Raw genomic sequence first — 26,549 nt, forward strand, 5'->3', positions numbered from 1 at the left:
CATATTCTCTAATCCAGGCAGCATCCTCTGCATCCTCTCCAAAGCTTCCACTTCCTTCCTATAATGAGGTGACCAGAACTGAACACAATATTCGAAGTGTGGTCTAACCAGAGTTTTATAGAGCTGCAACGTTACCTCACGGCTCTTGAACTCAGTCCCCCGACTAATGAAGGCCGGCACATCATGCGGCTTCCTAACAACCCTATCAACTTGTGCTGCAACATCGAGGGATCTATGGACTTAGATCCCATGATCCCTCTGTTCCTCCACACTGCTAAGAATCCTGTCATTAATCACGTACTCTACCTTCAGGTTTGATCTTTCAAAGTGTATCACTTCACACTTTTCCGGATTAAACTCCATCTGCCACTTCTCAGCCTTACATTCTCATCCGAATCATTAATATATGTGACAAACAGCAGGGGACCCAGCACCAATCCCTGCGGCACACCACTGGTCACAGGCTTCCAATCTGAAAAACAACCCTCCACTCCCACCCTCTGTATTCTACCAGCAAGCCAATTTTGTATCCAGTTGGCCAGCTCACCCTGGATCCCATGTGATCTAACTTTTCAGACCAGCTTATTATGGAGGATCTCGTCAAAGGCCTTGCTAAAGTTCATGCAGGGGAGGTCATGTCACACAAATCTGGTTGATTTTTTTGAGGAGGTAACTAAGAAAATTGATTAAGGCAGAGTGCTAGACGTGGTTTACAGGGACTTTGGTAAGGCTTTTGACAAGGTCCTGCATGGTAGGCTGGTCCAGAGGGTTAAGGCACAAGAAATCCGAGGTGTGTTGGCAAACTGGATCCAAAACTGGCTGGGTGATAGGACGCAGGGGGTTGTGTGGGTGGGTGTTTTCTGGCTGGAAATCTGTAACCAGTGGTGTACCACAGGGATTGGTGCTGGAACCTTTGATGTTTGTAATATATACAAATGACTTGGATGAGAATGTAGGAGATAGGATTAGTAAGTTTGCAGAAGACATGAAAATTGGTGCAATTGTAGGTAGTGAAGAAGGTTGTTTAAGCACAGTGGGGCTCTGATCAGCTGGAAAGTTGGGTGAAGCAGTGGCAGATGGAATTTAATCTCGACAAGTGTGAGGTAATGTACTTTGGAAAGTGCATTTCTGGTAGGACATAGAGAGTAAATCGCAGGAACCTGTGGAGTGTTGATGTATAGCAGGACCTTAGGGTGCAAGTCCACAGCTCGCTGAAAGTGGTGACACAGTTGGATAGAGTAGTGAAGAAGGCATTTGATACGCCTTCCTACATAGTCCGTGGCATTGAGTGTAAGGTTGGATTGTCATGTTGCAGCTGCACGGAACATTGAGTAGACAACATCTGGAGTAATGCATATAGTTCTGGTTGCCACACCACACAAAGGATGTGGTAGCAGTAAATACACCATGATATTGCTTGGAGTGGAGGGCTGTCAATCAAAGGATAGATTGGGTTTATTCTTATTGGAAAATAGGATCAAGATCACAAGACAAGGGAACCGAAGTAGGCCATTCGGCTCATCAAGTCTGCTCCAAAGAAAAGAGAAAAAAGAAAAAGAAATGAGAAATTGAGGGGGGGGGGGGCAAAAAAAAATTCTAACCCCAATTTCTGACCTTACCCCCATATCCCTTGATACCCCAACTAATTAGTTATCTACCTATCTCTTCCTTAAATGCCTCCAATGATCAGGCCTCCACTGCTGTACATGGCAAGGAATTCCACAAATTCACCACCCTCTGGCTAAAGAAATTTCTCCTCATCTCTGTTTTAAACCTGTAACCTCTGGTCCTGGACTCACCCACCAAGGGAAACAGCTTGACCACAGCTACTCTGTCCAGTCCTTTCAACACTTTAAATGTTTCTATGCGGTCCCCTCTCATTCTTCTGTACTTCAGTGAGTACAGTCCAAGAGCCGACAAACGCTCATCATATGTAAGCCCTTTCATTCCGGGAATCATCCTCGTAAATCTCCTCTGAACCCTCTCCAATATCAGCACATCCTTCCTAAGATTATGGGGCCCAAAACTGCGCACAATATTCCAAATGAGGCCTCACTAGTGCCCCGTAGAGCCTCATCAACACTTCCTTACTTTTCTACACTATACCTCTTGAAATGAATGCCAACATAGCATTCGTTTTTTTTACCACCAATCCGACTTGGTGGTTAACCTTTAAGGTATCCTGCACGAGTACCCCCAAGTCCCTTTGTACTTCTGTACTTTGAATTTTCTCTCCTTCTAGATAATAATCTGCCCGTTTATTTCTGTTTCCAAAGTGTACAACTGCACATTTCTCAACATTGAATCTCATCTGCCATTTCCTTGCCCATTCTCCTAAACTATCTGGGTCTCTCTGCAACCTTCCTGTCTCCTCAATACTCCCTACTCCTCCACCTATCTTGGTGTCATCTGCAAACTTAGTCACAAAACCATTTAGTCCATCATCCAAATTGTTAATGTACAAGGTAAAAAGCGGCCCCAACACTGACCCCTGCAGAACACCACTAGTAACCAGTAGCCAACCAGAACAAGAGATCCTTTTATTCCCACCTTTTGCCTCCTGCCTACCAGCCAATGCTCCACCCATTCTGTTATCCTACCTGTAATTCCATGACCTCTCACCTTATTAATCAGTCTCGTGCGGCACCTTGTTGAAGGCCTTTTGAAAGTCTAAATACACAACATCTACTGCCTCTCCCTCATCCACCCTACCTGTGATTTCTTCAAAAAACTCCAATAGGTTGGTCAGGCAGGATCTTCCCTTCACGAAACCAGGTTGGCTAGGACCTATCTTGCCTTGCACCTCTAGGTATTCCATAACCTCATCGTTGAGGATCAATTCCAATAACTTTCCCACCACCGACATCAGACTAATAGGTCTGTAATTTCCTTTATGCTGCCTCCCACCTTTCTTATACAGCGGAACTACATTTGCGACCCTCCAGTCCTCCAGAAGCATGCCAGAGTCTATCAATTCCTGGAAAATTATCACCAATGCCTCCACTATCTCTAAAGCCACCTCCTTCAGAACCCGGGGATGCACCTCATCCAGTCCGGGAGAATTATCAGTCTTTAGCCCATTTAGTTTTCCCAGCACATTCTCTCTAGTAATCTTAACTGAACTCAGTTCCATTCCGTGAGACCCCTGACTATCCGGTATATTGCTGATGTCCTCCACAGTGAAGACTGATGCAAAATACTCATTTAGTTCTTCTGCCATCTCTTTATCATCCATTATAATCTCTCCCGCACCGTTATCAATTGGTTCTATATCAAACCGTGTCTGTCTTTTACTCCTTATATATTTAAAAAAACTCTTAGTATCCTTTCCAATGTTATCTGCCAACTTCCTTTCATAATTCATCTTTTCTTTCCTAATGACCTTCTTAGTTTCTTTCTGCAGGTTTTTAAAAGTTTCCCAGTCTTCTGTTTTCCCAATAATTTTTGCTTCCTTGTATGCCCTCCCTTTTGCTTTTATTTTAGCCTTTGCCTCTCTCGTTATCCACGTGTGCCTTTTTTCCATTCAAAACCTTTTTTCTTGGAATATATCTATCCTGCATTTTCCTTATTACTTGTAGAAATTCCTTCCATTTCTGCTCCGCCACCCCTCCAGCTAGCTTACTCTTCCAATCAGTTTGAGCCAACTCCTCTCTCATGTCACTGTAATTTCCTTTGTTCCACTGAAATATCGATACACCAGCTACCAGCTTCTCCTTCTCAAATTTGAAACTGAACTCAATCATATTGTGATCACTAGTTCCCAATGGTTCCTTTACTTTTAGTTCCCTAGTCATCTCCGGTTCATTACACAGCACCCAATCCAAATCAGCCGATCCCCTGGTGGGCTCATCAACAAGTTGCTCCAAAAAGCTGTCCTGTAGGCATTCCACAAACTCACTCTCCTGAGATCTACCGCCTTGCTGGATTTCCCAGTCCACCTTCATGTTAAAATCCCCCATAATTATCTTCATGTTGTCACTCTGGCACACTTTTTCTATTTCAAACTGCAACTTATGGCCCACTTCCTGACTGCTATTAGGGGGCCTATATATAACTGCTACTATTGTCCTTTTACCCTTGCTATTTCTTAGTTCCACCCATAAGGATTCCACCTCCTCTGACCCAATGTCCTTCCTTTCTATTGATTTTATATCATTACTAACCATCAGGGCCACGCCTCCTCCTCTGCCTACCCGCCTATCCTTCCTATACACTGTGTACCCCTGGACATTCAGTTCCCAATCAAATCCGTCATAAAGCCATGACTTGGTGATTGCCACAATGTCGTATTTATTAACCTGTAGTTGTGCCACTAGGTCATCTACTTTATTCCTAATGCTACGTGCATTTAAATATAGCACACTTAGTCCAGTATCTGCTATTGATTTTGTTGTACTTCTATTGTTCAGCAAATTATCCTGACTTCTCACCTGCCTGTCCTTCTTACCATCCTCACTACACACTATCTTAGACTTGTTTCTATATACCTCATCCTCTATCCTAACATCCTGTATCCTAACATCCTGATTTGTTGTACTTCTATTGTTCAGCAAATTATCCTGACTTCTCACCTGCCTGTCCTTCTTGCCATCCTCACTGCACACTGTCTTGGACCTGTTTCTATAAACCTCCTCCCTTACCCTAACATCTTGTATCCTAACATCCTGGTTTCCTTCCCCCTGCCAGATTAGTTTAAATCCTCCCCAACAGCTAAATTAAACATTCCTGCCAGGATATTGGACCCTTTGGAGTTCACAAGATCACAAGACAAGGGAGAATTAGGCCATTCAGCCCATCGAGTCTGCTCCAAAGAAAAGAAAAAAAAGAAATGAGAAATTGGGGGGGGGGGGGGGCAGGCGCAAAAAAAAGCACACTATTCTAACCCCAATTTCCGGCCTTATCCCCATATCCCTTGATACCCCAACTATTTAGATATCTATCTATCTCTTCCTTAAACACCTCCAATGATCTGGCCTCCACTGCTGTACGTAGCAAGGAATTCCACAAATTCACCACCCTCTGGCTAAAGAAATTTCTCCTCATCTCTGTTTTAAACCTGTAACCTCTAATTCTAAGATTGTGCCCTCTGGTCCTGGATTCACCCACCAAGGAAAACAGCTTGGCCACATCTACTTTGTACAGTCCTTTCAACATTTTAAATGTCGCTATGAGGTCCCCTCTCATTCTTCTGTACTCCAGTGAGTACAGTCCAAGAGCCGACAAACGCTCATCATACGTAAGCCCTTTCATTCCGGGAATCATCCTCATAAATCTCCTCTGAACCCTCTCCAACATCAGCACATCCTTCCTAAGATATGGGGCCCAAAACTGTGCACAGTACCCTCACTAGTACCCTGTAGAGCCTCATCAACACTTCCTTACTTTTATACACTATACCTCTCGAAATGAATGCCAACATAGCATTCCCTTTCTTTACCACCAATCCGACCTGGTGGTTAACCTTTAAGGTATCCTGCACGAGTACCCCCAAGTCCCTTTGTACTTCTGTACTTTGAATTTTCTCTCCTTCTAGATAGTAATCTGCCCATTTATTTCTGTTTCCAAAGTGTACAACTGCACATTTCTCAACATTGAATCTCATCTGCCATTTCCTTGCCCATTCTCCTAAACTATCTAGTTTCTCTCTGCAACCTTCCTGTCTCCTCAATACTCCCTACTCCTCCACCTATCTTGCTGTCATCCGCAAACTTAGCCACAAAACCATTTACTCCATCATCCAAATCGTTAACGTACAAGGTAAAAACAAGCAGACCCAACACTGACCCCTGCAGAACACCACTAGTAACTGGTAGCCAACCAGAACAAGATCCTTTTATTCCCACCCTTTGCTTCCTGCCAACCAGCCAATGCTCCACCCATTCTGTTATCCTACCTGTAATTCCATGACTTCTCACCTTATTAATCAGTCTCTAATGCGGCACCTTGTCGAAGGTGCTTAGGTGTAACCCATCCTTAATGAATAGGTCATGCCTCCCCCAAGAAAGGTCCCAATGATCCAGAAATCTGAAGCCCTGCCCCCTGCACCAGTCACTCAGCCACGCATTCATCTGCCAAATCTTTCTATTCTTTCTACCGTTGGCACGTGGCACAGGTAGTAATCCTGAAATTACCACCCTTGAGGTCCTACTTCTCAACCTTCTCCCTAAATCCTTGTTTATAAAATTATGAAGGGTACAGAGTCCAGTAGGCTATAACATGCCCAGATGGAAGATGAGGTGCTTTCTCTCAAATTTAAATTGGACCTCACTGTGACTGCAAAGGCCACCGATCACAGGTCAGAATAAGAGTGGGAGGGTGAATTACAGTGGCAGACAACCAGAAGCTCAGGATCTTAGAAGCTCTGAGAGGTCTTCCTTCTTCCTGAGGACTGAATGCATGACCTCCACAATCTGTGTGGTTCCTCCAGTGTAGTCAACACCACACTGCGGTATATTGGACTGGAAGTGAATAGCTGCTTCTCCCAGAAAGATTGGACAGGTACATGGATAGGAAAGGGGAGTGGTTGGTGGAGTTGTGGAGGGAATGATCTTCAGAAAACTGAAAGGGGAGTGTAGAAGGATATGTGTCTGGTAGTGGAATCTCATTGGAACTGGTGAGAATTGCAAAGGATCATCCATTGAATGTAGAGGCTGGTGCGTTGGAAGGTGAGGAACATGGGGTCTTGCTCCATCCAAGATGGGAAGAGTGGGAGCAAAGGTGCAAGAAATGGATGAGAAACAATAGAGGAGAAGCCTCGATTCAGGAAGACATCTCAGAAGCAACTGTGCATTATGTCTTGGCATTGGAGCAGATCCGATGGAGATGGAGGAACTGGGAGAAATGGAATGGAGTCCTTTTGCAGGATGGGAGTCTGTGGAGTTATAATGGATATCTGTTTCTAACCCATCTCCTAAAATGGAGACAGAGAGATTGAGAAAAGGAAGGGTTGGAGATGGACCTCGTGAGAGAAGGGTAGACATTGTCAGCAGTAGTGATGACATTTTCCAGTTCTCCACGAGTGCAGGAAGCAGCACAAATGCAGTCGTTGATTTACCAGAAAAAGAGTTAAGGGGGAGCCTGAGTGGAACAAAAATAATGAACACTTCATGTATTCCACAAAAAGATGTGTATTGCTTGGGCACACACCAGTTCCCATGGCTACGCCTTCAATCTGCAGAAAATGTGTGGAATTGTTGTTCAATCTGAGAACAGGTTCAGCCAGTCAACATGGACAGCAAGCAATTAGAAAGGCAAATGATACAGAAACCTCAGTTGTAAGGGGATTGGAGTAATGTTGTTTTGCTGAAATTATATGGGGTTTTATTGATCACAGAGCTGGAGTTCTGTGTATAGTTTCTGCCTCCTAGTCGAGGTAAAAAATATACTTAGATAAATGCAACAAAAATCCACTGGATTGATGTGAAAATGCTGGAAATTCACAGCAGCCTGGGCAAAATCTGTGCAGGATAAGCAGAGTCAGCACGGTCATTCTGAGGGCTTCTCAATTCATCGAATGGACCGTACAGCATTCTCAGGCAAAGTTAAAGGTGGAGGGATCTGCTTCTTAATCAATAACTTATGGTGCTCAGACGTGACGGTCCTGGCAAGCTCCTGCTCACCCAGCCTGGAATATCTAACAGTGAAGTGTCGACCATTCTATCTGCCAAGGGAGTTCACTTCAGCTATCCTGATGGCAGTCTACATCCCACCACAGACAGACATGAAGCCTGCACTCAGTGAGCTATACTCCGTGGCCAACAACCTTGAGACAGGATACCCTGAGGCCCTCTTCATCATCGCAGGGGACTTCAATCAGGCCAACTCAAGAATGTGTTACCAAAATACTATCAGCACATCTCCTGCTCCAGCAGGGGCACCAACACCCTTGACCATTGCTATACAACCATCAAAGATGCCTTCCGAGCCACCCCCCATCCTCACTTTGGGAAATCAGACCACCAGGCTGAGCTCCTCCTCCCTGCATACAAACAGAAACTGAAACGGGAGGATCCAGTATGGAGAGTCGTGCAGTGCTGGTCTGAGGAAGCAGATGAGCTCCTATGTGACTGCTTTGAGACAGTGGACTGGTCCATGTTCAAAGACTCAGCTGCCAGCCTTGATGAGTATACCACCACCATCACAGACTTTATCAGCAAGTGTGTGGCGGACTGTGTACCAAAGAGGACAATACGGGTGTTCCCAAACAGGAAACCAAGGATGAACTGGGAGATCTACTCCCTACTGAAGGAGAGGACTGCTGCACACAAATCTGGTGATCCTGATCTTTACAAGAAATCGAGGTATGACTTTCGGAAACCTATCAGGGATGCCAGGAGGCAATACTGACTCAAAATAGAGTCCCTGACCAGCAGTCAGCTATGGCAGGGCTTACATGACATAACAGGATACAAGACGAAGACGGGCTGCATAGCTAACAACAGCACATCCCTTCCTGATTAACTTAACACATTCTATGCGTATTTTGAACAGAAGGGAAGTGAATTGTCACCAACCACCCTGACAGCCTCCAATGTAGCTGAACCTGTGATCACAGTGGAGGACGTAATATCAGTCTTCCAGAGAGTGAACACAAGGAGAGCACCTGGCCCAGATGGCTCAGATCTTGTGCTGACCAGCTGGCAGAAGTATTTGCGGACATATTTAACCTCTCCCTGCTTCAATCTCAGGTTCCCACCTGTCTTAAGAAGACCACTATCATCCTGGTACCAAAGAAAAGCAAGGTAACATGCCTCAATGACTACCAACCAGTGGCTCTGACATCCACCATCATGAAGTGCCTTGAGGTTGGTCATGGCACGCATCAACTTCAGCCTCCCAGACAATCTCGACCCACTGCAATTCGCCTATCGCTGAAAGAGGCCTACAGTGGATGCCATCTCCCTGGCCCTACACTCGGCTTTGGAGCATCTGGACAGTAAAGACACCTATGTTAGACTATTGTTTATTGACTACAGCTCTGCCTTCAATACAATAATCCTAAGCAAGCTTGTCACCAAACTCCGAGACCTAGGACTCAACACTTCCCTCTGTAACTGGATCCTTGACTTTCTAACCAACAGACTGCAATCAGTGAGGATAGGCAGCTATACCTCCGGCACGATTATTCTCAACACTGGTGCCCCACAAGGCTGCGTCCTCAGCCCTCTACTCTACTCCCTATACACTCATGACTGTGTGGCCAGATTCTGCTCTAACTCCATCTACAAGTTTGCAGAGAATACCACCGTTGTAGGCCGTATCTAAAACAGCGATGAGTCGGAGTACGGGAAGGAGATAGAGAGCTTAGTGGAATGGTGTCGTGGCAACAACCTTTCCCTCAATGTCAACAAAAGAGCTGGTCATTGACTTCAGGAAAGGGGCAGTGTACATGCACCTGTCTACATCAATGGTGCTGAGGTCGAGAGGGTTGAGAGCTTCAAGTTCCTGGGAGTGAACATCACCAACAGCCTGTCCTGGTCAAATCACGTAGAAGCCACAGCCAAGAAAGCTCATCAGCACCTCTACTTCCTCAGGCGGCTAAAGAAATTTGGATTGTTCCCTTTGATTCTCACCAACTTTTACCGATACACCATAGAAAGCATCTTATCTGGATGTACCATGGTTTGGTATGGCAACAGCTCTGCCCAGGACCACAAGAAACTGCAGAGAGTTGTGGACACAGCCCAGCGCATCACAGACACCAGTCTCCCCTCCTTGGACTCTGTCTTTACCTCTCGTTGTCTTGGTGAAGCAGCCAGCATAATCAAAGACCCCACCCACCCAGGACATTCTCTCTTCTCTCCTCTTCCATCGGGTAGAAGATACAGGAGCCTGAGGGCACGTACCACCAGACAAGGACAGCTTCTACTCCGCTGTCATAAGACTATTGAATGGTTCCCTTATACAATGAGATGGACTATGACCTCACGATCTACCTTGTTGTGACCTTGCACCTTATTGCACTGCACTTTCTCTGTAGCTGTGACACTTTACTCTGTACTGTTACTGTTTTTACCTGTACTACCTCAATGCACTCTGTACTAACTCAATGTAACTGCCCTGTGTAATGAATTGACCTGTACGATCGGTATGCAAGACAAGTTTTTCACTGTACCTCGGTACAAGTGACAATAATAAACCAATACCAATACCAGAAGTCTTGATCAGAGGGAGTCATCATTTGAAGAGACTGAGTAAGATTGTTTGACGTTCATTGGAGTTCAGAACAATGAGAGGAGATTTCACAGAGACATGAGATTCCAAAAGGGATTGCCACGGTAGATATCCTCAGGCTGGAGGATTTGGGATTAGGGGCATCTATCAGGAGAAAGGGTCAGCCACTTAGGTTTGAGATGAGAAAACGAATTCTTTAACAGGGATTGTTAAATGTCAGAGTTCCCTAACCCGGAGGTTGTGAATGCCCAGTCAGTGAATATTTTTTAAGGCACAGATCAATAGGTTTTAGGTAAGGGAATCTGAATCTGATGATCTGAGGCAGAAGGGTAGGGATGGGAGTGGGTCAGTTTCCAAGGAACGTGATCAGCCATCACCTCAAGGAGCTGGATGACCTAGTGCTACTATGTCTTATGCTTTGCTCCTAACCTGAGCACACAGCTAACAATGTAACTGAGTGTGGTGTGCAAGAGGTCAGTGAGTGGTGCTAGGATCTTCAAAGTTCAGATCACTGCAGCTTTATATTCCAACCTTGCAGCCCTATTAGACAACCCTTAGTGAACTGTTGGCTCATTAGTTACTAACTCCCTCCACAAGCTGATATCTCTCTCCCTTCCTTCACCTGTGGGTTCTCTGAACATTGGGTTCACAGCTGACAGCATTCTGATACACACTCCCCTTCTGAATTTTCCAATTTCAGCCAAAACACAAAATACTCCTAAAATGCTCAAGCATTGTAGTATAACAGCCAATGCAATGTGCACACTTCTATCTGTGACGGTTACGCAGCAGATGCACAGTTCATGTCTGTGAAATGTGTGTAAAGACAGGAATTTCCTGGATGAAGTTGGTCGCCATGGAGATTGGAGAAGATCTTTGCTTGTCCTACACTAACTAGTGCTTCAACAATTTAGTCTCAATTTTGCAAGGGAGTGCACTGCTCCTTCAGTCCTGCACCGGGAGTGCCAGCATGGATTTAGTGCTCAGAACTCTGAAGTGGGACCTGAAGTGATGAATGCCTCAGATCTGAGAGAACCAGTAAGAGAAATGTGTGGGCTGTGTGGGTGTGAGATGCAACGTCTGGGTTTCTGGGTACAGCAACTTCAGGTGATGTCAGACCAACGATGGGAGGAGGCAAAAGGAGCCAAATAACCACTTTCTGCTTCCAGTTTTTCAGCTTCTAACTGGCACAAGTAAGCAGAATGCCAGCTAGCCTGTGTCCATCAGAGGACTGAACTGGTTCAGTCCAGCCCTGCATATATATATAGCAGAGGACCAATAAGGGACAAGCTCTGTTCCTCCACCTCCTCCTCCTCCCTACAGATATAGGGAGGCATTTAAAATAATTATAAGAATTTGGGGTATACATGTCAAACTCCTGACCTTTAATGACCTCTCGTTGAACATTTGCTGCATCTGCTGCATGAATATCTATAGTCAGCATATCACAGAGTGAACCGTCTCCTCTCAGGACCCACTTTACCAGACTCTCCCACACTCTATCTACACTTTTCCCCTTTATTTTACACTGGCTTTCCGTTATGTCCTGTCTCTAAGCACAATTTTGCTGAGACGATGTAAGTTCTGGAATGTGTGTAATGGCTTCCACACACCGGCCTGGTGCAGTCCCTCGTGTGTTCCAGGAACAGGCTGTAGAAAAATTACTGCCTGTCTATGTCACTGGTTTTCTTGTCTGCCTTTGCTGCTTGTTTTGTTTGCATTTTCTTCCTTTCCTTTAACATTAACCAACTGAGTGTTAATGATAGGATACCCAACCTGCAGTGCACCCCAAGTCCTCATTCAGTCTTTTGGAAAGTCACTGAGCGTGCCCAAGGTAATATTAGGTTCCTTAATAACACCAAGACCATTTAACGAGACACTATCATCTCCGTTTAGAGTTATAAACCTAAAAAGTGTTAGAGAGGAGGCGGCCAGACCACAAAATCCTGGGTAATTATTTATCAGGACATGCAGGTTAATACAACTTGGAATTTAAAGTTAAACAACAATCTTTCCCAAGCTACTGAGTTAAATGTTACTGATTGAATATTTGAGATTACAAGGGTAGTTTCAGTTACACAATAACACATTACCTGGGCTTTACCTACAATGAATTAATGTTACACTTCACTCTCCTAAACTAAGGTAAAGCAAACAAGGGCAGTCAGACTTGGACTCTACCCATTCCCAATGTGGCCAAGCTGTTCCTCAGAACAGGGAGCTGGGAATCTTGGGAAGGTTGGCCAAGCTGACCTTAGACAAGCAGAAGATCCAAATCCACAAACCTAGCTGGGCCACACATTTAGTCTGAGCTCACGGGTCAGTGATACTATAGCAGGAGTAGGCACCACTGAGCACATGCAGGTCCACATTCAAAGTGTCAGTCCAGGGATGGAGAATAGGGAGGCAGACAGGATAGGAGCTGTTTCCTGTCCCTACCTTAACTGGAAGGTTACATTCCAAGCTTCCCCCAAATTCATTATCCTTTGAAGTGACTCACAGTGCCCCTCCCACCTTGCATCAATCGTTCAAGCCAAGAGAAGTTTCTGGAAGGTCACAGCAGGGTTATAACTAACCCCCACAGCAAGTCAGGTTAACAAGCTCCATGCCACAGCAGCCAGCAAAGCCCTACTTTGAGGGGTCCAACCAAGGGAGCAAAGACAACACCAGTACCACCGAGACGGGAGACCTACTTTTGTGAAGAGCAGAGAACCCAGGATTCTGGGAGCCCAGCGAAGATGCCCCTGACCAGCCCCAAACATAACAGATAGCAATTAGGACTCAGACAGTTAGAGCATGTGTTGCATGATTAACTGTGTGTGTGACTTTGTGAATAGAACCACATGTGCAACGGGATCCTTGTGTCCTCTTGTTTGCTGCAGAAGTATAAAACACCCGGGTAAAATACATTTAAAAGGATGTTGGTTGGATGTTCAAAAAGCAAAGGAGCAACATCAACTTCAGCTGAACTGCAAGTCCAGCATGTTCAGACAACTCACAGGGTACAAAGTGATTATAATACTTGTCTACCCCCTAAGAACAATACAGCACAGGAACAGGTCCTCTGTGCCAACTATGATGCCAATCTAACTAATCCCATCTGCCTGCACATGGTCTATATCCTCCATTTCCTGCCAGTTCACATGTCGAAGTACCTCTTAAATGTTGTTATCATGTTTGCTTCCACCATTTCCCTGGACAGAGTGTTCCAGCCACCCACCGCTCTGTCAAAAAAACCTGCCTCATTAGTCTCCTTTAAACTTTCCTCTTCTCACCTGTTATGAACCAGCAACAAAAGAAACACACTGAGTCATGATTCAGTGTTAAAAACTACTTCATTAATCAGTACTTATGATAATAAGAAAAATAAAAGTAAAAATGTTAGTATGTTAGAAGTAAAAATGTTAAACCTTGAACATTAACCCCAAAACTAAACTCTTTGTGTGTGTGTGTGGCAAAGTCCCAAACTCCAAGTCCAGGAATGGTTCTTAAAGTTCAGTTCCGCAAGCCATAAGGTGAAACATGAGCAAAGGCTTCTTCAACAACCACTGTTGTCTGAAGATAAAATGTAGATGTAGAGAACATTGAGAGAGTAATTACGAAATCCAAATGTTCCACGATGGAACCCAAACAGCACCTCAGTGTTTACCTGGTAGTGACTTCCTCACCCTGAAAAGCATCTGAATCGTGGTCATCCACACAAATATCTGTTTCCTTCTACAGGTCAGCAACAAAGTGAACTCCACCAGATTACTTCCAATTTCCATACATGGATTGCAGTGACAGACACAGTTATTGTTTCTCATCCATCGATAGAGAAACTAGCAGGCTGGTGTCTCTCTCCCTTTCTCTCTCTCTCTCTTTGACTGCCATCTTCAACAATGTCATTACGTCCTTTTGTTCTGTTGACGTAAGCACGCCACACACACACACACACAAAACTAACTCTTTAAAGGGACATTCACCGAGTCTGTAACACACCTTAAAGCTATACCATCTAGCATTAGACATTTCCTCACTGGGAAAAGACTCTGGCTCTCTACCCTATCCACACCTGTCATAATTTTATAAATTTCTGTCAGGTCTCCCCTCAGCCTCCGACATTGCAGAGAAAATAATCAAAATTTGTTCAACCTCTCCCTATAGCTAATCCAGGCAACATCCTGGTGAACCTCTTCTGCACCCTCTCCAAAGCCTCCACATCCTTCCTATAATGGGGCAACCAGAACTTCACACAGTACTTCAAATGTGGCCTGAGCAAAGTTTTATACAGCTGCAACACGACTTCCCGACTTTTATACTCAACACCTCAACTGATGAAGGCAAGTGTGCCGTACACCTTCTCTATCACCCTATCTACTCGTGTTGTCACTTTCAGGGAGTTGTGGACTTGCACCCCAAGATCCCTCTGTACATCAACACCCCAAAGGGTCCTGCCATTCATTGTATAATTTCTCCTTATATTTGACCTCTTCCTCTGTTGATCGAGATCCTGTTGTAATCTTAGACAACCTTCTTCACTGTCCACTATACCACCAATCAAATTGTTAATATAGATGGCAAATAACCGTGGACCCAGCACTGATCCCTATGGCACACCACTGGGCACAGGCCTCCAATCTGAGAAACAACACCTAACTACCAACCACTGACTCCTACCAGCAAGCCAATTTGTATCCGATTGGCTGCCTCACCGTGGATCCTATGTGATCCAACCTTCCAGACCAGCCTACCATGTGACACCTTGTCAAACACCTTGGTACAGTCTACTGAGACAATATCTACTGCCTGCTCGTCAATCCTCTTGGTCACCTCTTCAAAAAACTCAAATTCCAGAGACACGATTTCAGACACACAAAGTCATGCTGACTGTCCCTAGTCAGTCCCCGCCTTTCCAAATGCAGATCCTGTCTCTCAGAATCCCCTCCAGTAACTTTCCCACCACTGATGTTCGGCTCACCGGCACAACAATGACACAATATCTCTGCCAGGGCCCCATAGGTTCCCACAATGTCCTGGGATAAACTTGGTCAGGCCCTGGGGATTTATCCACCTTCATGCGCTTTAAGACTGCCAGCACCTCCTCTGTTGTAATGTGGATATGTTTCAGGACGTCACTGTTCTCTTCCCTGAATTCTCAAACTTCCATGAACTCTTCCACATTAAATACAGACGAGAAATATTCATTTAAGACCTCGCCCGTCTCCGGTGGCTCCACCCATAGATGACCACAACAATGCTGAAGGGGCCCTATTTCCCTCGTTACCCTTTTGCTCTTAACATACTTGTGGAATCCTTTACCTGCTCTGCCCAGGATACCTCATGTCCTCCTTTTGCCCTCCTATTGGTATTGGTTTATTATTGTCACTTGTACCGAGGTACAGCGAAAAACTTGTCTTGCGTACCGATCGTACAGGTCAATTCATTACATGGTGCATTGAAATAGTACAAGGTAAAACAATACAGAATGCAGAGTATAGTGTCACAGCTACAGAGAAAGTGCAGTGCAGGTAGACAATAAGGTGCAAGGTCATAATGAGGTAGATTGTGAGGTCAAGAGTCCATCGTATTGTACTAGAGAACCGTTCAATAGTCTTATAACAATGGGATAGAAGCTGTCCTTGAGCGTGGTGGTATGTGCTTTCAGGATTTTGTATCTTCTGCCTGATAAATCCTCGGCTCTGTTTAAATCAAGTGCCTTGGTTACCAGCTGGTTGCTGGGGTGAGAGGTTTGTCCTGTCACAAACAGCAAAAAAAAGAAAGATCTCATTCTTTGCAGCTTAGCAGAACGAGGAGTGACCTACTGAAACTGAGAAGGTACTAAGGAGGTCTGACAGGGTAGAACTTGGGATGTTCCCCTTGATCGAGGGGACATGGTGACAAGGTAAGGAGATGGTCGTTTAAAGCTGAGGTGGTATTGGTATTGGTTTATTATTGTCACTTGTACCGAGGTACAGTGAAAAACTTGTCTTGCATACCGATCGTACAGGTCAATTCATTACACAGTGCAGTTACATTGAGTTAGTACAGAGTGCATTGAGGTAGTACAGGTAAAAATAATAACAGTACAGAGTAAAGTGTCACAGCTACAGAGAAAGTGCAGTGCAATAAGGTGCAAGGTCACAACAAGGTAGATTGTGAGGTCATAGTCCATCTCATTGTATAAGGGAACCATTCAATAGTCTTATGACAGCGGGGTAGAAGCTGCCCTTGTCTGGTGGTACGTGCCCTCAGGCTCCTGTATGTTCTACCCGATGGAAGAGGAGAGAAGAGAGAATGACCCGGGTGGGTGGGGTCTTTGATTATGCTGGCTGCTTCGCCAAGGCAGCGAGAGGTAAAGACAGAGTCCAAGGAGGGGAGACTGGTGTCTGTGACGCACTGGGCTGTGTCCACAACTCTCTGCAGTTTCTTGTGGTCCTGGGCAGAGCTGTTGCCATACCAAACTGCCCCCTTTCCTGAAGTCAATGACCAGCTCTTTGGTTTTGTTGACATTGAGGGAAAGGTTGTTGTCATGACACCATTCCACTAAGCTCTCTGTCTCCTTCCTGTACTCCGACTCATCGCTGTTTGAGATACGGCTTACAACAGTGGTATCATCTGCAAACTTGTAGATGGAGTTAGAGCAGAATCTGGCCACACAGTCATGAGTGTATAGGGAGTAGAGTAGAGGGCTGAGGACACAGCCTTGTGGGGCACCAGTGTTGAGAATAATCGTGCCGGAGGTATTGCTGCCTATCCTCACTGATTGCGGCCTGTTGGTCAGGAAGTCAAGGATCCAGTTACAGAGGGAGGTGTTGAGTCCCAGGTCTCGGAGTTTGGTGACTTTGCTTGGGATTATAGTATTGAAGGCAGAGCTGTACCTTCTTCTGAACTCCTGCTTCCCATATACACCTCCCCCTCTCCTCCACCCCTCCCCTGTTCTCCCCCATCCCCCTACCTCCCAACGTCCCCTCCTCCCTCATTCCCCCTCCCTTCCTCCCACTCCCCTACCGCCCCTCCTGCCCCTCCCCTCCCCCACTCCCCTTCCCTCCACTCCATCCCCTTCCCTCCACTTTCCTCCCCTCCCCTCCTCCTCCCTCCGCCCCATCCCTCTTCCCCCTCCCTCCTCCCCTCCCCCCTCCCTCCCCCTCCCCTCTCCCCCTCCCCCCTCCCTCCCCCCTCCTTCCCCCCCTCCCTCCCTCTCCCTCCCCTCCTTCCTCCCCCCTCCTTCCCTCTCCCTCCTCCCTCCCCCCCCTCCTCCCTCCTCCCCCCCCTCCTCCCCTCCTCCCTCCTCCCCTCCTCCCTCCTCCCCCTCCCCCCTCCCCCCTCCTTCCCCTCCCTCCCCTCTCCCTCCTCCCTCCTCCCCCTCCCCTCCTCCCCTCCCCTCCCCTCCCCTCCCCCCCTCCCTCCCCCCCTCCCTCCCCCCTCCCCCCCTCCCTCCTCCCTCCCCCCTCCCTCCCCCCCTCCCTCCTCCCTCCCCCTCCCCCCTCCCCCCTCCTTCCCCTCCCTCCCCTCTCCCTCCTCCCTCCTCCCCCTCCCCTCCTCCCCTCCCCTCCCCCTCCCCTCCCCCCCTCCCTCCCCCCCTCCCTCCCCCCTCCCCCCCTCCCTCCTCCCTCCCCCCTCCCTCCCCCCCTCCCTCCTCCCTCCCCCTCCCTCCCTCCTCCCTCCCCCTCCCTCCCTCCTCCCTCCCCCTCCCTCCCTCCTCCCTCTCCCTCCCTCTCCCCCCTCCCTCTCCCCCCTCCCTCCCCTCTCCCTCCCCCCCCTCCTCCCCCCCTCCTCCCTCCTCCCCCCTCCTCCTCCCCCCCTCCTCCCTCCTCCCCCCTCCCTCCTCCCCCCTCCCTCCCCCCCCTCCTCCCTCCTCCCTCCCCCTCCCCCTCCTCCCTCCTCCCCCCTCCCTCCCCCTCCCTCCTCCCTCCCCCTCCCTCCCTCTCCCCCCTCCCTCCTCCCCCCCCTCCCTCTCCCCCCTCCCTCCTCCCCCCCCCCTCCTCCCCCCCCTCCCCCCCCTCCCTCCCCTCCCTCCCTCTCCCCCCTCCCTCCCCCCCCTCCTCCCCCCCTCCTCCCTCCTCCCTCCCCCTCCCCCTCCTCCCTCCTCCCCCCTCCCTCCCCCTCCCTCCTCCCTCCCCCTCCCTCCCTCTCCCCTCTCCCCCCTCCCTCCTCCCCCCCTCCCCCCCTCCCTCCCCTCCCTCCCTCTCCCCCCTCCCTCCTCCCCCCCTCCCCCCCCTCCCTCCCCTCCCTCCCTCTCCCCCCTCCCTCTCCCCCCTCCCTCCCCTCTCCCTCTCCCCTCTCCCTCCCCTCTCCCCTCTCCCCCCTCCCTCCCCCCCCTCCTCCCCCTCCCTCCCCCCCCTCCTCCCCCTCCCTCCCCCCCCTCCCTCCCCCCTCCCTCCCCCCCCTCCTCCCCCCTCCCTCCCCCCTCCCCCCCCTCCTCCCTCCCCCCTCCCCCCCTCCTCCCTCCCCCCCCCTCCCTCCCCCCTCCCCCCCTCCTCCCTCCCCCCCCCCTCCCTCCCCCCTCCCCCCCTCCTCCCTCCCCCCCCTCCTCCCTCCTCCCTCCCCCCCCTCCTCCCTCCCCCCTCCCCCCCCTCCCCCCTCCCCCCCCTCCTCCCTCCTCCCTCCCCCCCCTCCCTCCCCCCTCCCTCCCCCCCTCCTCCCTCCCCCCTCCCTCCCCCCTCCTCCCTCCTCCCTCCCCCCTCCCTCCCCTCTCCCTCCCCCCCTCCTCCCCCCCTCCTCCCTCCCCCCTCCCTCCCTCTCCCCCTCTCCCCCTCCCCCCCTCCTCCCTCCCTCCCCCCCTCCTCCCTCCCTCCCCCTCCTCCCCCCTCCCCCCCTTCCCCCCTCCTCCCCCCCTCCCCCCTCCCCCCCTTCCCCCCTCCTCCCCCCCTCCCCCCTCCTCCCCTTCCCCCCTCCTCCCCTTCCCCCCTCCTCCCCCCCTCCCCCCTCCTCCCCTTCCCCCCTCCTCCCCCCCTCCCCCCCTCCTCCCCCCCTCCCCCCCTCCTCCCCCCTCCTCCCCTTCCCCCCTCCTCCCCCCCTCCCCTTCCCCCTCCTCCCCCCCTCCTCCCCCCCTCCCCTTCCCCCTCCTCCCCCCCTCCTCCCCTTCCCCCCTCCTCCCCCCCTCCTCCCCTTCCCCCCTCCTCCCCCCCTCCTCCCTCCTCCCCTCCCCCCCCTCCTCCCTCCTCCCCCCTCCCCTCCCCCCCCCTCCTCCCTCCTCCCCTTCCCCCTCCCCTTCCCCTTCCCCTTCCCCTCCCTCCTCTGCCGACGCCGGCGGCAGTGTTGGCCGACAGCGGCGGGATGTCGGTGCTGTGGCCGCTGGCGGCGGCGGTGTTGGCGGCGGCGGCGGCGGTGCGGGTGCTGTGGCCGTACGCCTGGGCCGAGGCCCCGGTGGTGTGGCGGGTTCTGTTCTCGGCCGTGCGGATCGCCTGGTGGGCCCGGCGGCGGCCGCCCACCACCATGCTCGAGTTGCTGGTGCAGCGGGCGCGGCGGAGCCCGGGGAAGACGTTGGTGGTGTTCGAGGGCCGGGCGCTGAGCTACGGGCAGCTGGACGCCGACAGCAGCCGCCTGGGCCGCGCCGTGCGGGCGGCCGCCGGCCTGGGCCCCGGGGACTGCGCCGCGCTGCTGCTGCCCAACGGGCCGCTCTTCCTCGCCGCCTGGTTCGGCCTGGCCAAGCTGGGCTGCGCCGCCGCCTTCCTCAACACCAACAGCCGGCGCCAGGCCCTGCTGCACTGCCTCCGCTGCAGCGGCTCCCGCGTCCTGCTCACCGCCGCAGGTCAGTCCGGGGCCGGGGCCGAACACCCCCCCCCCGGGGAGGGCCCGAACCCGGTACACCAACCCCCCCCCCCGGTACACCAACCCCCCCCCCCCCCGGTACACCAACCCCCCCCCCCCCGGCATACCGACCCCCCCCCCCCGGCACAGCGAACCCCCCCCCCCCGGCACAGCGAACCCCCCCCGGTACACCACCCCCCCCCGGCACCGAACCCCCCCCCCCCCCGGCACACCAACCCCCCCAGCACACCGAACCCGCCCCCCTGGCACACCGAACCCCCCCCCCCCCCCCGGCACACCAACCCCCCCCGGCACACTGAACCCCCCCCCCCCGTACACCAACCCCCCCCCGGCACCGAAACCCCCCCACCCCCCCGGCACATCGAAACCCCCTCTCCCCCCGGCACACCGAAACCCCCTGGGGCCGGGGCACGGACAGCGGCTGCACACCCCCATCGGTCACCAACCCACCGTGTCTGCGCTGCATCGGATCCCAGGGTCTCCTCCGGGCGGAGGGTCGGGGTGAAGGACCGGGCGGGCTCACGGCTGCAGGAAGCACGGTCCCGCTGTGACTGCCAAAACCGAGTTTACCCAATTGTTTTCGGGATTTGATAAGGTTCCTCATGGAAGGCTCATTCAGGAAGTCAGGAGGCATGGGTTCCAGGAAACTTGGCTGTGTGGGTTCAGAATTGGCTCGGCCATAGAAGACAGAGGGTGGTGGTAGATGGAGCGTATTCTGCCTGGAGGTTGGTGACCAGTGGTGTTCTGCAGGGATCTGTTCTGGGACACCTGCTCTTTGTGATTTTTGTAAATGACTTGGATGAGGATGTGGAAGGGTTAGCTTCAAGGTTGCTGCACAGGTTGATAAGATTGTTAAGAAGGTAAATGGCATTAGTCGCAGTATTGAGTTTAAGAGCCAGGAGATAATGCTGCAGCTCTATAGAACTCTGGTTAGACCACACTTGGAGTATTGTGTTCAGTTTTGGTCACCTCATTATAGGATGTGGAAGCTTTAGCGAGGGTGCAGAGGAGATATACCAGGATCTGCCTCAATTGGAGATCATGTCTTATGAGAACAGGTTGAGCAAGCTAGGGCTTTTCTCTTTGGAGAGGAGGAGGATGAGAGGTGACTTGATAGAGGTGTACAAGATGATAAAAGGCATAGATCGAGTGGACAGTCAGAGACTTCTTCCCAGGGCAACAATGGCTAACGCAAGGGGGTATAAGTTTAAGGTGATTGGAGGAAGGTATAAGGGGGAATGTCAGAGGTTTTTTTTACCCAGAGAGTGGTGGGTGCATGGCAGAGGTTGTGGGGGCAGATACATCAGGGACATTTAAGAGAGTCTTAGATAGACACATGAATGATAGAGAAATGGGGGGCTATGTGGGAGGGAAGGGTCAGATAGATCTTAGAGCAGGATAAAATGTCAGCACAACATTGTGGGCCAAAGGGCCTGTACTGTGCTGTAGAGTTCCATGTTCATGAATTATCAAAAGTGCAAATTTTGTTTCCTTTTCTGCAGTTTATGGTTTCTGCTTCCTGGCATTTAACCACTACATTTAATAGAAAGTGCATATTAGTTTTCTGCAACTTTCTCTTGTCTGCAGCTCTGCCACGTGTTTTGAATGTTATTCTGTGATTTTGGTCGGGCTTTGCACTTAGTGGAACAGAAGCACCACGCCTCTCCACTTCTCTTACCTTCCACCAGACTTCCTCGACCTTTACTGTTATAAAGAAGGTAACCTAACTTCATGTCTTCCTTCATGTTTGTGTTTACACACCATGTAAACCTGTGATATTCTCCTGTAGCCTCAGTATTATTTCTGTGAAGCCCCAAACTCTCTTCTATTGCTCTTATGCTTTCAGCGCCTGGTGATAGAACATAGAACATAGAAAAAACTACAGCACAATTCAGGCCCTTCAGCCCACAAAGCTGTGCTGAACGTGTCCCTACCCTAGAAATTACTAGGCTTACCCATAGCCCTCTATTTTACTCAGCTCCATGTACCTATCTAACAGTCTCTTGAAAGACCCTATCGTATCCGCCTCCACCACCGTTTCCGGCAGCCCATTCCACGCACTCACTACTCTCTGAGTAAAAAAACTTACCCCTGACATTTCCTCTATATCGACTCCCCAGCACCTTAAACCTATTTCAGCCCTGGGGAAAAGCCTCTGACTATCCACCCGATCAATACCTCTCATCATCTTATACACCTCTATCAGGTCCCCCCTCATCCTCCGTCTCTCCAAGGAGAAAAGGCCGAGTTCCCTCAGCCTGCTTTCATAAGGCATGCTCCGCATTCCAGGCAGCATCCTTGTAAGTCTCCTCTGCACCCTCTCTATGGCTTCCACATCTTTCCTGTAGTGAGGCGACCAGAACTGAGCACAATACTCCAAGTGGGGTCTGACCAGGGACCTATGTAGCTGCAACAATACCTCTTGGCTCCTAAATTCAATTCCCCGATTGATGAAGGACAATACACCATATGCCTTCTTAACCACAGAGTCAACCTGCACAGCCGCTTTGAGCGTCCTATGGACTCGGACCCCAAGATCCCTCTGATCCTCCACACTGCCAAGAGTCCTACCATTAATACTATATTCCGCCAACATATTTGACCTACTAAAATGAACCACTTCACACTTATCTGGGTTGAACTGCATCTGCCACTTCTCAGCCCAACTCTGCATCCTATCTATGTCCCTTTGTAACCTCTGACAGCCCTCCAAACTATCCACAACACCCCCAACCTTTGTGTCATCCGCAAACTTAGTAACCCACCCCTCCACTTCCTCATCCAGGTCTTTTATAAAAATTACAAAGAGTAAGGGTCCCAGTGCAGATCCCTGAGGTACACCACTGGTCACCGGCCTCCACTCAGAATACGACCCTTCAACAACCACTCTTTGCCTTCTGTGGGCCAGCCAGTTCTGGATCCACACTGCAACGTCCCCTTGGATCCCATATCTCCTCACCTTCTCCATAAGCCTTGCATGGGGTACCTTATCAAATGCCTTGCTGAAATCCATATACACTACACCTACTGCTCTCCCTTCATCGATGTGTTTAGTCACATCCTCAAAAAATTCAGTCAGGCTCGTAAGGCAGAACCTGCCCTTGACAAAGCCATGCTGACTATTCCTATTCATACCTCTCCAGATGTTCATAAATCCTGCCTCTCAGGATCTTCTCCATCAGTTTACCAATCACTGAGGTAAGACTCACCAGTCTATAATTCCCTGGGCTATCTGTACATAATCCGTTGTTTAATGCTACACATTATCCCTTTATTTATACCCTTTGCTTTATTGTCTCTTTCCTCCTCTACTATGTTATTAGCCTTCTTGTTATTAATCTCTGGCTTTATTAACCATGTGAGCAGAGTTGTGGATAGTTGTGGTGTTTATGAACAGCTACCAATAAGGAATATGTTTCTTTTGGGTTTTTGAAATAGCACCTTAATTGTGTGATTTGCATTTCTAAAAGAATTTAAATTTAAAATCATAGCATCTGTAGTATAGGATGCGATATTTGCTGTGTCACACAAGGTGAGCAAAACTTTATATGAGTTAAACTATTCTGAGTTTATTATTTCTAGACCTTTGGAGCTCAGTAGAGGAGGTGTTGCCAGCTCTAAGGAATGACAATGTGACTGTTTTCGTCTTGGATGGAGAGTGTACCGCAGAGGGTGTTGAAAACCTGAAGGATAAAATCCAAGCTGCATCTGACCAGCCGCTGCCTCTGTCCCTGAGATCAGCTGTCACTTTCCAGAGCCCTTTTGTCTACATCTTCACTTCAGGAACAACAGGTACAAAGCCCATCACACTGAGCAGCATGTCCCTGACAGACTGGCTTTCTGCATCCTCCATCTGCTCCCTGATATTTTCAGTGTGATTAATTGTTTCATATCGTTGTAATGTCGACCATCGTATACATCACCGACATAAGTAGGTACTCTCTCTCGGACTGATTGTGAAGGAGCAGGAGTGAGCCTGGTGCCTGGTGATCTTTTTATACAATGGATATCTTTGCTCAAATGTTGTGTGTTTGTTGAGAGGAAGTTTATCTACTGAGATGTTGGATTTAAATAAATCAGAGCTTGAGCTGTTGTGATCTCATTGGCTGTCTTTGGTTTAAAGGTTTGCCCAAAGCTGCCATCATCAATCACCTGCGGGCTCACCGCATGGCCAGCTTCATGACGGGATGTGGGCTATGCAGCAGCGATGTTTTGTACACCACCCTGCCTCTGTACCACAGCTCAGGCTCCCTGCTTGGAATCTGTGCCGCTATTTCTGTCGGTATGAAAATGAATTTAGACACTCTCTTAACCCTGTTCACTCTCATTCCTGGGGTCTGAGCCGCCATTCACCCCTTGGGTGCTGCAAGTGGGAGGGGTGAGAACTGCCTAGAAAGGAAAAGAAGAAAATCACCCTAGTTGTCAGGATTTGTTGTGCCCACGGAGCTCGGGATACCTCTTTGTATAAATTTGCGGCTGAAGTTCCTCAATACCTGACGACTGTTACCGAAACTGTCAAAAATTAATGTAAAGATTTGTGCGGAACAGACGGCCTGTGCTGTGAACTGGAAGGGGTCCTGGACAGGCAAAGAAAAGGGCACAAAGTGGGCAGGAGATTGCTCCCGTCCACAACAACAAGAGTAGAGCAGGAACATCTGAAGGTACTTTCTGCTGGATCGCTGTGAAAGGACTCTGATTGCCTGGATATCCTCTCCCACTGCAGTCTTAGCCACAGATGAGTGGAAGCCAGAGGAAGTGGTGTACAAAGAGCCGGATATCTACCAGCTCTTTCCCTGGTGTGGTCTTCTCCCTCTGGAATGTGGGAGACATCAGAATTCCCACCAATTCCTCTCTCCCACTCCTGCGCTGTATTTGTCTCCTACAGTAATAGATTTCCAGAACTGCTGGCTCCATCCTCTCCCGAGCTTCACAGAGCCAAATGCTGTGTGTGGCTTTCTCACTCTTCCCCAAACTCAACTCTTCACATTTTGCTGGGATTTTGGAACAGCCTATTTGCTGATCAGGAAGGATCCTGAGAACCCCTCCTTCCTCACCTTGTCCTGTCAAAGTGCCACCCTCCCAGTGAGTCATTGTTAGGTGGATGTGGGTAACCAGAGCACATTGTAATGGGAGCGTATTGCACCCTCCCCTACATCCACTCTGTGTAGGACTGTCACCCACCTATCAGTGGTCAAAAAGTCACACAGCACAGAAACGGGCCCTTCGGCCCAATTCATCCATGCCGACCAAGGTGTTCATCTGAACTAGTCTCATTTGTCCACGTTTGGTCAATATCCCTCTAAACCTTTCCTATCCATGTACCTGTCTAAATGTCCTTTAAGTATTCTAATTGTACCCGCCTCTACCACTTCCTTTGGGGGTAAAGATGGAGAGAACAATAATAGCAGGTAGATTGAATCTCTTATGTGATAGGTATCAAAGACAAGAGGGCGCAGATTTAAGGTGAGAGGAAGGTTTTTATTTTACATAGAGAGTGGCTGATATCTGGAACTTGCTGTCAGAGGAGGTAGTGAAATACAATTAATACATTTAAGAAGCATTTAGATAGGCACTTGAATAGGCAAGCCATAGAAGGATATGGATCTCCACCCCTTCCTGGAACTATAACTTCATATCTCTAGTATCAGCCTTGTAAACCTGTTTTGCACTCTCACCAGTGCCTTCTATAATATAGACACTATAAAAACTGATTTTTAAAGAAGTGCAGGTATCAGTTTCTAACACTTATAATTAGCAGGGACATAATACCAAAATAACTAAGGGATTGCATGGTAATCTTGGAACAAAGCAAGGTGAATACCAGAGGCATCCACACAGTAATTAAAGCGTTGATTGTTAAACCCCAGGCACCTTGCTCCTTGGCCTCAGGTACACACTTGGTCCATTAGTGAAATCTACTCCCTTGCTACTTGCTAACTTGCTGAAACTGTTTTCAATGGTTCATTTGGTAGTGAGTGGGAGAACTGGTCAGATTGTTCTGTTTTCTATGGTGTACATGCACAAAGACCTAATGAAACAATATATCCTGAAATATGCCACTTGTTTAGTCAGTCTTCTGCAAAAGCATAAATTGACTTGAAAAATTAACTACCCCTTCAGAGATCATAGTCAAAAGTGCTGGGTTCTAATTCAGAAAAGTTGCCATTGTTTTAGCTCTGATTTCTACTTCTGTTTGATCTGGTGCTGCACTGTTTGCATTGTTCTCACTAGGTAACAGAAATTATCAGTCCCAGTACATTATAAGCATGCTAATGAAACCAAAACCCATTCATCAGTCACAGTCAACTTAAAAGTTCCAAATATCTGATGACAAAAAGGACAGTAGTGTGTTAATCGTTCCCAGCTGGAGAGAATGTATGGTCCAGCCTATCCACCTTCATACAGCCGCAGTTCCGAGAAACGTGGATGGAATGTTGCAGGTACACTGAGTCATTAAGGAGGCAAACCCTTGATGGCGAGGAATCCAATATAAAAGTAGGGAAGCCTTGCTAAAGCATTCACGCCTGGAGTACTCTGTACAATTTGGTCTCTATTTAAAGTGGGGTAGACTTGCATTGGAGGTGGTGCAGAGAAGGTTCACAATGTTGATTCCTGTGATGAAG

General features: G+C 49.2%; 2 protein-coding genes across 4 annotated transcripts in view; one reads left to right on the forward strand and one right to left on the reverse strand.

Annotated features, from left to right (window-relative positions):
* Positions 1-14,008, reverse strand: part of gatm (glycine amidinotransferase (L-arginine:glycine amidinotransferase)) — a 46,457-nt gene extending 32,449 nt beyond the window's left edge. The window contains exon 1 of the mRNA XM_052040179.1: positions 13,842-14,008. Within this exon, the coding sequence (XP_051896139.1) occupies positions 13,842-13,979 (138 nt within the window). The 5' untranslated portion in view covers positions 13,980-14,008. The remainder of the gene's footprint in view (positions 1-13,841) is intronic.
* A 5,351-nt stretch (positions 14,009-19,359) lies between these two features.
* The window catches only part of LOC127583814 (long-chain fatty acid transport protein 2-like), a 44,393-nt gene continuing 37,203 nt past the window's right edge, over positions 19,360-26,549 (forward strand). For 2 of the 3 annotated variants that reach the window (XM_052040171.1, XM_052040170.1), the window contains exons 1-3: positions 19,360-19,906; positions 23,509-23,718; positions 24,050-24,208. In XM_052040171.1, coding sequence (XP_051896131.1) covers positions 19,432-19,906; positions 23,509-23,718; positions 24,050-24,208 — 844 coding nt within the window. In that variant the 5' untranslated portion in view covers positions 19,360-19,431. The remainder of the gene's footprint in view (positions 19,907-23,508; positions 23,719-24,049; positions 24,209-26,549) is intronic. The other variant, XM_052040172.1, reaches the window with a different exon arrangement.

The sequence above is a fragment of the Pristis pectinata genome, chromosome 28, assembly GCF_009764475.1.
Source record: "Pristis pectinata isolate sPriPec2 chromosome 28, sPriPec2.1.pri, whole genome shotgun sequence".
Lineage (NCBI taxonomy): Eukaryota > Metazoa > Chordata > Chondrichthyes > Rhinopristiformes > Pristidae > Pristis > Pristis pectinata.